Source organism: Sinocyclocheilus rhinocerous, unplaced genomic scaffold (assembly GCF_001515625.1).
Source record: "Sinocyclocheilus rhinocerous isolate Xijiao unplaced genomic scaffold, SAMN03320098_v1.1 scaffold3186, whole genome shotgun sequence".
Classification (NCBI taxonomy): Eukaryota; Metazoa; Chordata; class Actinopteri; order Cypriniformes; family Cyprinidae; genus Sinocyclocheilus; species Sinocyclocheilus rhinocerous.
In genome coordinates this window covers 262,187-274,494 of record NW_015642065.1, presented here as the reverse complement: position 1 = coordinate 274,494, position 12,308 = coordinate 262,187, and the positions used below count along the sequence as shown (strand labels likewise).

The 12,308-nt window shown below is 33.7% G+C and overlaps 1 protein-coding gene across 1 annotated transcript in view; it reads right to left on the bottom strand.

Moving 5' to 3' along the window:
* LOC107755631 (proprotein convertase subtilisin/kexin type 6-like) overlaps positions 1–12,308 on the bottom strand; it is a 32,971-nt gene that overhangs the window by 4,404 nt on the left and 16,259 nt on the right. The window contains exons 6-8 of the mRNA XM_016572521.1: positions 6,199–6,286; positions 4,097–4,200; positions 3,476–3,491 (exon numbers count right to left, since the gene is read on the bottom strand). Of these exons, the coding sequence (XP_016428007.1) occupies positions 3,476–3,491; positions 4,097–4,200; positions 6,199–6,286 (208 nt within the window). The remainder of the gene's footprint in view (positions 1–3,475; positions 3,492–4,096; positions 4,201–6,198; positions 6,287–12,308) is intronic.

Genomic DNA, 12,308 nt, shown 5'->3' with positions numbered 1-12,308 from the left:
GCTTTCTATTTGAATGTATGTTAAAATATAAATTATTCCTGTGGTGCAAAGCTGAATATTCAGCATCATTCCTCCAGTCTTCAGTGTCACATGATCCTTCAGAAATCATTCTAATATGCTGATTTGATGCTAAAAAAAAATATTATTAATATCAATGTTGAAAACAGAATTTAAAAGAACAGCATTTATTTTAAAAAGAAATCTTTTGCAACATTATAAATGTCTTCACTGTCACTTTTGATCTATTTTAATGCATCTTTATAAAAAAAATTAATAAGCTTAAAAAAATCTTACTGACCCCAAACTTTTGAACAGTAGTGTGTGTGTACAAAAAACAACAGTTGCCTTCGTGCAAAACAAGTTTTTACCCTCATTTCAATGTTTATTAATCTTCAAGTAAAGTATGTGTGACTGTCAACAATGAAAATCTTTTATACAGGCCTAGGCCCATTACGATTTGAAGGGGCTATTTGATCATTATAAAATAAAATTGAAATTGAAAAAAATGACAGCTCTCTACGGTAATGCATAACATTAGCATATGTGTGACCTCAGTGCTCTTATGCAGTATTTACTATATGTACTTTATCATTTGTTGTATATGAGTTCAAACTGAATGTCTTCCAGTGTGGGTTGGTTACCTCAGGGCCACACTTGACCTCTGTTTCACGGCTGTCTGATCTATTTGCCTGCAGTGAAGCTCAACCGGACTCGGAGAAGAACCCGTTTCTACTGCAATCACCATCTGTGACCTTCATAAAAGCCTCTATTTACTTGAGACAGCGTTCATAAATCTAAAGACTGTTGATTCATAAATTGTGGAGTGCAGAGGCGTATCCTCTCCCGCGGCCTTCATGCTGCACATTACAGGAATCTAAAACACTGTAAATCTCAGAAGATACACTTTCTTCTACTGTTTCTCTCTGGTTTTATCTGAAAAACTAATTGCTTTTCGATCATTATACAGATAAAAAAAACAATAAAGATCAAGCATAAACTAAAAAATAACTTAAAATATAATTTATATAGACAATATATATTTATAGAATTCAATAATATAAGAATATAACTGGCATATGAATACAAAATAAATAAATATTATATATTTATTTAATATTAACTTATATAAACAGTAAATACAATATACATATATAAAATTCTTGTATATATATACACATATAACAGTAATTGTATATATACATTTATAGAACATAAGAATATATAATAATAATAATATAAAAGGATTCTATAAATATATATTGTGCATATAAGTATATAAAATAAATGTGTGTATATAAATTATATATTTTAGAAATTTGTATACAACATACACATAAAATTCTTATATATTACAAAATATTATTATATATCTAGAAATTATATAAGACATATATAAAAAGAAATGATGACATTTTAGATGACATTTATTTTATATTTCTATATAACTTTTATACACGATTACAATTAATTCTTAAATAAATAAATACAGTAAGTTAGTTTTATGTATCATCTAAATGATGGTGGAGAATATGATCATCAGGTTTTCATAATGTCAGCTTGAGTGCCAGTGTCATTAAAAAAGAGAGACAAGAGTTTCTCAAACTCTTGCACTCAATTCCTTTACCAAGGCTACAATTCCAACAACTGCAATTTCAAAGAGACGGATAATCAGAAGCTAAGAACACAAACGTGTACAAAAAAAAAATGAGAAAAGCCATGATGATATTACAGTTGGAAACAAAGACAAAGAGGATGACCTGACAGAAAGATGTTAGTTTGGCTATCTTAGTTAGTACTTGAAACTGTGTTTTACATTTTTTATGAGAACTGTAATGTGACCTTTAAATATGAAACATCTTTAATCTTAAAAACCTAAGAAAAATGTTTAATCAAATGCATTTGCATTTTAAAGCATCATAGGTATGCTCCAGCTGTCACTTTCAAAACTTCATTAAATGCACATTCACAATGCAAGAGCCCAACTGGTCACACAGTAGTGTGTGTCGTCTGAATGCAGCAGTGCAGTGGTCATGTGAGACGTGTGGAAAATATTGGGCAGCACAACTGTTTTCAACATTGATAATAATCAGAAATGTTTCTTGAGCAGCAAATCAGCATATTAGAATGATTTCTGAAGATCATGTGACACTGAAGACTGGAGTAATGATGCTGAATATTCAGCTTTGATCACAGGAATAATTACATTTAACAATATATTACAACAGAAAGCAGTTATTTTAAATGTTAATATTTGACAATATTGCTGTTTTTACTGTATTTTTGATTAAATAAATGCAGCTTGGTGAGCAAAAGAGACTTCTTTCAAAAAATCATAAAATCTTACAGAAAAAAACATTATCTGAAATAAATGTTAACTATACTAGCCAGTTGCCAAAGTAGCATTTCTCAACTTGATGTACTAAAATAACTAAAAGACATATTTTTTTATGACAAAATGCAACAAAATGACTAAAACGTCAACTTAAATTAAAGTGAAAACAGAAAATATAAAAATAAAATCTCATTCAAAATAATACCAAAATCTATAATAGTATATCAATAATACTACTGAATGAAATAAATGAGTATCTTTTTCCATCCATCAGTTTAGATGGAGTATTGTGGGACTGTCGTCTCCACAAATGACGCATGCCATGCTGCAAGTATTTGGCAAAGAGAAATACTTACATTTGCTACTTTATGTCTTAAAATGCTGTCTATCTAGACATCTCACTAGGGTTTTAAGACAGAGCCCAAAACAGACACACACACATTCAGGTTAATCTGTCAATTTATTTAATTCTGCCCTGCTGTGTCTATAACAGCTCTCCACATTTCAGCGAACTTGGAAAGCAAACAACTCAGGGCTTATCAGGCGTCTCTGGTGATTTGGCATAATGAAGTAAGTTAATTAAGTTCGATGGCTGAGCAGCAAGAGTGATACAGGACTCGTTCACTCCTGCTGTCCTCAAAACAATACAAACACTTTACTCTTCAGTTTCTCACTGTGAACGGATTGGTAAGCAAGTTAAACGCATTAAAGGGGTCATATGATGCTTTTTTAAAGATCATTATTTTGTGTATTTGGTGTAACAGAATATGTTGACATGCTTTAATGTTCAATAAACACATTATTTTTCAATTAATGTACACGGCGTCTCCCTGACATGGCTGCTTCAGCACTAACTGCGGTTACTGAAACCACCCCTTTCTTTCTTTGCGTGCACATTTGGGCTGCATTATTCTAATATTTCCACATAGTGAGGTAGGTATGTGGGGGCGTGTTAGAACGAGCCGTTTTAGGGGGGCGTGGCAGAGTCTTAACTTTGATAAAGAATATCTCTTTGGTTTTGAGACTTTAGTCTTTGCAACTTCAGGGATCTTATCTATGCACAATCAGCTTGTAACGCTCCAAAGAGAAAGGAAAACTTGAAATCGCATCATATGACCCCTTTAAGATACTACTGTATACTACCGTGCACAGGAAGTTTCTTCAACAGATGTCAACAAAACATGGACAGGCAAAATTTAGTCTGAAATACAAGTTAAGTCAATCTGAAATTCTTGTTTAAACTGCTGTGTAAGTTTGTACTGTTCTAAATATAATGACTGCCAACATTTACATACACCTTTTTGTAATGCAAAACAAAATAATCGATATATATATGTATGATATGTATGAAAAATTACCTAACTGTGTTGTGTCTATGGTATTACTAAAGTAAATCATATAGGGATTGGAAGGGATGGGATGGGATGGGATAGGATAGGATAGGATAGGGATTGGGATTGGGATTGGGATGGGATGGGATAAGATAAGATAAGATAAGATAAGATAAGATAAGATAAGATAAGATAAGATATGATAAGATAAGATAAGATAAGATAAGATAAAATAGGATTGGGATGGAATGGGATGGGATAGGATAGGATAGGATTGTGAGTGGGGTGGGGTGGGATTGGGATAGGATAGGATAGGATAGGATAGGATAGGGATGGGATGGGGTGGGATAGAATAGAATAGAATAGAACAGAATGGAACAGGATAGTATTGATAGGATGGAATAGAATAGAATAGAATAGAATAGAAGGTGACCTGTGCATGTGGAGCAGGAGATGTGGCAGGGGCTGCACTTCATTTCTTCCAGGTTAAAAAACGTTCCATTGGCACACTCTGGAATGCAGGTCATTCCTGCCAGACTTTAATCAGGAAAAAGAGAAGAAGAAGAAGAAAAGAATAAACCCATACAGCAGTTCACTGCAATATTTCCACAGCTTTAAAGAGCAAACATCATGAAAAGCAAAAACATCAGTTATTATATCAAAACTATCAGCACATTAACATATGACTGCTTACAATTACATGACTTTTATGCACCTTATTATTACCTGTTATTATATATAACAACAGTGTATTTTCCATTATGTTAAAGAAATAAATAATAAAGTATTTGAATATTTGGAATAGTAAATTTATGTCACTTTATGATGTGCATTATTTACCAAATTATGCCTTATTTCCAAGTTCTCACAGTACCAACATGCACAAAAAAAGGTAAATCAAATAGTCAATTGTTAGTATTTGTTTGATAAATAATCAACAATTAAAATGTCATAATTGCCACAAACACTATTGCCTCTAACTACAAACTATTCACACCAAGAGTAAAAAAAATGATATATTAGTAATAATAATTGTGTCAGACTCTGTTCCGTGTTTTGCTTCCTATGTTTCCTTTTGCCCTTATTTGGTCTTCCTGTTCCGTTTCCCTGATTAGGTTTATTTGTCCCAGATGTTTCCAATGTTCATTATGTCATTGATTTCAGGTGTTCCTCATTGTGTCCCTCCTCTAGTCCTGTATTTAATGGTTTCCTGTTTTGAGTTCGCTGTCCGGTATTGTGAATGTCTGTTGATGTCTACCTCCTTTGCTACGTGTGTTTTCCTGGTTCCCTTGATATAATTAAAATCCCCTTATTGATGTACTCCTGGTCTCCTCGTTCCTTGCTCCCTCACAGTAGCACCGTGACAAATTGTTAATAATAATGATTTTATTTTCAATGATATATTATAATAATAAATAGAGTATTTTAATATTTAGAATAGCATATTTATGTCACTTTAATGTGTGTTATATTATTAACCCTTAAAATACATCATTTATTATATTTCAAGTTCACATTGTAACCAACATAACATGTAACAACATAATTTACACTTAAATAAATAATTATTATTTTTTGTTGAACAATTAATTGCCATAATATCATAATTGTGACAGCTCTATTTCCAAAATCTGTATGTGCGGCTCCTTTAAGCTTTTAGTGCTCTAAATGTGGCACAGACTAAAACTAGTGTCAATCTAAATTATTATTATTAAAATATTTTCAAACAAATCAGAGTTACCAGTGATTCCCAATCCAAGAAAACAACTCTGCAGTCTTCTTCACGGTGGCTTGATCTAGTCTTGGCTAAAAGAGCTGTTTTGTTATGGAAGTGGGGTATTGTGTGTCAGTGGTTGAAAATGACAGGCGTTTCAATAATCATTTGAGCAAGTGTGGCGCAGACAATATGAATCTAAAAGACTTCAGGCATTTTCTCTCGATTTGCGCTTCTAAACACAGCGCATCACGATATATAACCCTGACAGATTAAATGCCGTAGAGAGGTCACGGCGCAAAGCGTGCTGCGTTTTACCCTTCACAAGACCAGACTGCCTTTCAAGAACTAAAGCCCGGTCTGTCTCAGTACGGCTCGTCTAAACCACAGCAAAGACAGCATGCATAAAGATGACCAGATGTACCCTAGATGTCCTGAACCCACACAAAACCCCAAAGCCTGACTTCTTACGCTATTTCATCCGCACCAGCGTAAGGCTACAGATGTCGTGAGAATTCAGAACTCCATAATTTTGTGCATGGAGTGCAAAGAGGGGTCACAGCTCTGCCTGTTAAACTCAATCGGCTGCAAGAGACTTTTAAATGCTCAATAGCCGCAAACATTTGGTTTTATTTATGCTGCAATCAAGCAATAATCCAGTGACGATTTTCAAACATTCTTGGGCCGCATCTCGACTGCCACACTCTGAGAGCAGCGGTTCAACACGGGACATGAAGCTGTGCACGTTTTTCTCATCAGGTTGTTTTGTGCAATTGCTGAACAGTTGAAATTTGAACAGTTTTGATGTTTATTAGTATTACCTGAAGCCATCTTTACAGGCCGTGCATCTGTCTGCGTCTCGCAAGCATTTCAAACAGTTCTCATGACACTTCAGACAACGTCTCTGGCCTGGAAAGAAAGAAAATGTGATGTGAAGATCACAGACAATCAAAGAAAGGAATGCATGAACATAAAAGTAGTTCTGTCAGGACCACTAGAGTCAAAGGTAATTGACAGTTAGCATACAGTTTGGATTGGCGGCATAGTTCTGTTCTGGGCAAAAACTCCCTGCCCATTAATGCAGCTTAGCATGGCTAAGAGGAGGGAGAGCAGCGATAACCCCGTTACACCGTGTCCTAACTACACGTGACGCGACAAGATTCCAGCGACAAGCAATTTGGGTGTCCACACCAGACGCGACGCGACAGAATCAATCAAATATCACAGCCAATCAGAAGCGTGTGTGGGCGGGCTCTCTCTGGAAGCGCACTGCACTCGCAACGAAATGGATACCTTTATAATCTAATTCATAAATATGAAAGCTTTTTAACATCATTAAATGTACATACTGAGTGACTGATAACATATTTGTTATGGAATACACTCGTTGGTTCGCAGTGAGTTCACAGTTTTAACGGACATCTTTGCTTTAATTTATTTTCAAGATCTGAGGTAAACTATCTGTTGTTGCTTTCAGTATGGCTATAAGGTCACACAAAATTATATTTAAACTCATATTAGACACTTTTAACATTGAATAAAGCACATAATCACCTGAGATTATCTACTGTCATATAGTGTATGTTGTTGTTCCAGCCGCAACGTCGCGGAAATAGTAACCGTTTCTAAATTAGAAATTTTGCGTGTCGCCGTTGCAGCTAGTTAGGACAAAATCTCAGATTAACATGGAAAAGATACCTTTTATCGCGTGTCGCAGTGTTGCGTCGCGTGTAGTTAGGACAACGGTGTTAGGGTAAACAGAACAGAACCAACATAAATGTAGCAGATATTATTAATGTTCTTAATGGCAATTTAAAGTAACAACATAATTAAAAATAAAGGAGTCTGATTCAGTGAGGAATATCAGAAGGCCAAGTCCTGGCTGTGGACGACAGGAGGAGCTGGGGATGGAGGAGGGTAATTAGCTCCTGAGCAAAGCGATAAGCTGCTGAATGATACTGAATGGACCTTATATTAGGATGTAGTGATAGGAGTATTCCGATAGGTAGATGTGGACCATGCAAGCTTGACTGACGTGACCTGCCAGAACTAACGCTACACTTGATTTCAAACAAATGAATTTTTATTATTTGTTTGATAATTAATCAACAGATAAAATGGCATAACTATCACAGCAAACATGTAAACTAACTACAAACTATTCACATCAAGAGTAAAACAAAATATACAATAGTAATATATTTAATAATAGTAATAACGACAACAACTATAAGTTGTTTTATTATTATTATTATTATTATTACAAAGTGAACTTTCCATTATATATTATAAAAATAAATAATTAAGTATTTTAATATTCAGAATAGTTTATTTGTCATTTTAGTATATTTGTCAGGTGCATTATTTTATTAACACTTTAAGAAAATAATACATTATATACAAGATCACATTGTAACCAACATGCACAAAAAACAATTAAATTAGTGCTGTCAAAATCAGCGTTAATGCATACAATAAATTTTTTCAGTTTAACGCGTTAAAAATATTTAATGCAATTAATGCAGGGGCGGAGCTAGGGTCGGCCACCCCACTCACAACTGCTGCTTCTGTCTCTTTTTTCTTGACAAGAATTGTGTTTATTTAGAGGCAGAACGGCTTTACGACCTCATCAAACGGCAGACTTATTAGACACACACACTCCAACTTCACCTTAGCACCAGGCGCGAGTCAAACGAGTACAGAAAAGGTACAGGTGACGAGGAGCTTCAGTAGAACAACAGTGAACTGCAGTCAGATGAGATGTTATCAGGCCATATGTCAGTAAAAAAACAATTTCCCTGACCTGTCAGCCGTTATACTGTGCTTGTAGCATGTGCTCTTCTACTGCACACACAAATGTGTCGGAGCGCACTGTAGCCTGTATCATTTCATATTAAAGCACAAATGAAACTACGAGCATGCAATGTCGTTTTGTCATCAGTTGAGTCATGAAGTTACCAAAAAGGCGATTAAAGCTGCCTCAAAACTGTGCATGCAAGTATTTGTTAATGCATTGTGTGAGCATGTGTCTGAAATGCAGTGGTTTTCAAAACTGTCCTGGAGCAGCAGCACTGTCTCCCTCATCTAACACACCCGATTCAACTCATCAGCTCATTATAGAGACTTTAAGACCTGAAGTGAGTCAGAAAAGGTAAAGAGTTGTGAGAAAATATGATGCGTGTCAGATCCGCGTCACGTTCTAGAGCGGCAGCTCTTAAAGAAGCCAAAATAACCTCATAACCAGCTGCTGTGACGTCTGTTCATCAAAGAACAAAATTAAAAAAAGAGGAAATCAATCACTTTTGTAGCTTTAAGGATTCATCTATATTTAATTTTGAATTTAGTGTTTGTAAATTGTCTGTATTTCTGTATATTTCTGCTGAAGGGCACAGGCAAACATGACTTTTATTATAATGGGTTTATGTGAAGATTGTTTTAAGTTCACTTAAATTAGAAGTTATTTTTTAAAGTCTAATAAATGTTAAAATTGATAGCTCTTAATTATAATGTAATGTTAAATGGATAGTCAATATTTTAATATTTCACATAGACATCAGTAGTATTAGTATCAGTGATACTCGCCTTCAGTCATAAAAAAGATGCAAATATAAAAAATATACTGTCTTTATGTTGTTTCTACATTAATTTTGAAGATTGAATGTGTAATTATTGCAATATAAAAGTATATTTAAAAACGTTATTCATTCAGATTAATTTCAGAAAAAATTTGATTAAGTTAATTTTTTTAATCGATTGACAGCATTAAATTAAATTAATCAAAATAATCCTTCTTAATATTTTGAATTATTTTTATTTTCCATTTTTTTGGAAGTTTTTATTTAAATTTTAGTTAAAGACTTGGAGAAAATAAAAAGTTGAAATAAAATGTTATTATAATTATATATTGTAGTTTTAAATATTGTAGTTATAAATGTTTTTTTTTTTTTCAGTTTTAGTTATTTTACTACATTTTACTAAGTTAAACTAAACAAAAATCAGAAATGTTGCCTTAGCAACTAGCTGAAAGAAGTTACGTTTTTAGTTTCATTTTTAAATTTCAGTTAATGTTCATTTTATTACAATGAATGAAAGCTGCAAACTATCACAAATTGCAAACTGTAGCCTTATGAGCCAATTATATTATGTTTAAATTTGCCTGCTTAGAGCAGTTTTACTCAGCACAGATGGCAGATTAAAGCAGCGAATATACAGTATGTTTATAAAGCCTGTCAATCACATAAATCACACACACTCAAAACACTGATAACTGATTCACGTGCCAGTGGACTGAATGTAGTTTCATTTTTAAATTTCAGTTAATGTTCATTTTATTACAATGAATGAAAGCTGCAAACTATCACAAATTGCAAACTGTAGCCTTATGAGCCAATTATATTATGTTTAAATTTGCCTGCTTAGAGCAGTTTTACTCAGCACAGACGGCAGATTAAAGCAGCGAATATACAGTATGTTTATAAAGCCTGTCAATCACATAAATCACATCAAAACACTGATAACTGATTCACGTGCCAGTGGACTGAATGCATGTGCACTGATTGACATGAGAGTGGTGTAAAGAGCCTTTAGCACTTCAGCGGCTTTCCTGTGATATGAAGAAAGGTTTTACAATGAAACAGAACCCTGTTGCAGAATCCAGAATGAATTCTCATTTATTTGAAGCTCAAATGTTTTCTGAACAATTATCATTTTAAACCACCAGCCCCAATAACCAGCCGTCTCCCACCAGATTCACACGCTCTAAATGACAGAAATCTAGAAAGAACAGAAGATACTAACAGAGAAAAAGAGAAACGTATCCAAGAAAAAAAATCTCAATTTATCCCATGATGATGCATGGTGTCATCACTTTTTTTTTTGCCAGTGTTTTATTCCCAAAGCTGCCTGAAAGACAGACAAAGAGAGAGAGGGAGACACAAGTTTAGACCTTTGAGTTTTATTTTACCTCTAATTTTCACCCGAACAGCAGTGAGAGAAATATCTGGGCATCTGGATGCAATTCATACTCGGGTTTGTGCAAATTTCATCCATTCACGCTGCCACTAAACACATCTGTTCCAGACGCACGGCTCCGCATGTGTTCAGCAGCTGAGGATGAGCGCGCAAACAACCATAAACCAACTCAAACTCTCCGTCCTCATACGCATCGCAGACGGACTGTGAAAGACGCTCAATCATCAGTCTGATTTGTGGAGATAACTAGAGCTCATCTCCATCGCAGCAGCTGTTATCAACAAGACGGGAGGGACAATAAAGCTGCAGCATCACACATGAAGCAGAATCATGGAAAGCACTGACTTCTTTTGCTCAGCGCACACGTGTGCCACGCTTCACCGCTGACTAAAACAAATAACACTTTGATCTGTGATTATATAGGCTGTGTTTTAAAGGCAAAGTTCAGCCATAAATAATCATTTTGATACTATTTACTATTTATTCACATTGCAAACCTGTATGATGTTAATGCAAAAGTAGAAGAATCTCTGTGATTCTTTTCCACACAACAACTGCTCAGAGTTTTCACATCCGTTAGGCTTCAAAAATGACAAAAAACACTGTAAATAATGGAAATATTTTCATATTTAGATGAACTATTTGAGGCTTCATTTGAGTGTTTTCGATGTTCTTTGGCCAAATTCAAAGGCAGAATCTTATACATCCTTCACAGAGAACACAATCCCATAATGCACTCAGACAAGATCTATAAAAAAAGGAAAGTATAAGAAATGCTGCTTATAAATATTATCGTGTTTAAGTATGTAATATTATTGGAATATATACATTTATAAAAAAATTTAATATAAAATATATATACATTCTATTGTAAATATTTCATAAATTTTGTTTAATATTTAAAAAAAATAATTATTATTAAAGTTATATGGGATTGAACAACATGTGGGCGAGTAAATAACGACTCAATTATCATGTTTGGATGATCTACTCTAGTAAAGCATGGTAAGCACACCACCAAACGTAGGTAGCATAATTGTGTTGCCTTCTAAGAGACCTTATTTTGTACAAATTCAAAGGCAAAACTGTGCATCCTTTTAATCCTTTAAAAAGAATGCAATCGCACGATGCACTTTAACAAGAAAATTATAAATGTAATTTATTTGAACAATTTAAAAAATATAGCAGAATGGTTATGTGTTATTAGAATATCACATCATTAGCTTAGTAATATGAGGATAATTTATGCATAATTTACAAATGTACTTTAACTGGTTCATTATTCTTATAGCTTCGTATTGCAGTATTGTAACAGCACCTGTTAAATGGGTATTTGTAAATAAATATGCAACATACTGCATTTCTTTAAAATGTTAAAATAAAAAAAACTCAATGTAAAAATATAATAAATGTAAAAATTGAAATATTACTCCTTAATAAAAGTTGATTTCTGACACCATTAGAGAATCTTTGCAGGGCCATTGTGTGTGTGTGTGTTGGGGGGGGGGGTTGCTATAGATATTACATACAAAACTGAACTATTACGTGTGACACATTCGTTCTGCTCTCAATGATCATTTGCCCCCCCCCATTACTGCATAATAATAATAATAATAATAAAGCAATTAAATAAGTAAATAAGAATGATAAAATAAGTTCTAGGTTTGTAGTTATTTATGAAGAGTTCAGATGCAAAAGCCTCTAAGTGTCATCTAAAATTTTCTTCTAAAATGGTTATTTTCTCAGGCTCCTATGTTTATGTTCAGTTATTTTACTTTAACGGGAAAGAAAAGAAACTATTCATTGCCATTAAATTGAAATTACTGAACCTACACATAGGAACCAAATGCTCACTTTAGAAGAAAATTTCAAACGGCACTTAGAGGCTTTTGCATCTGAACTCTTCATATGAAGTAGTAATCAATTTACACTATTTGAAAATAATATTTTATTTTAAAAT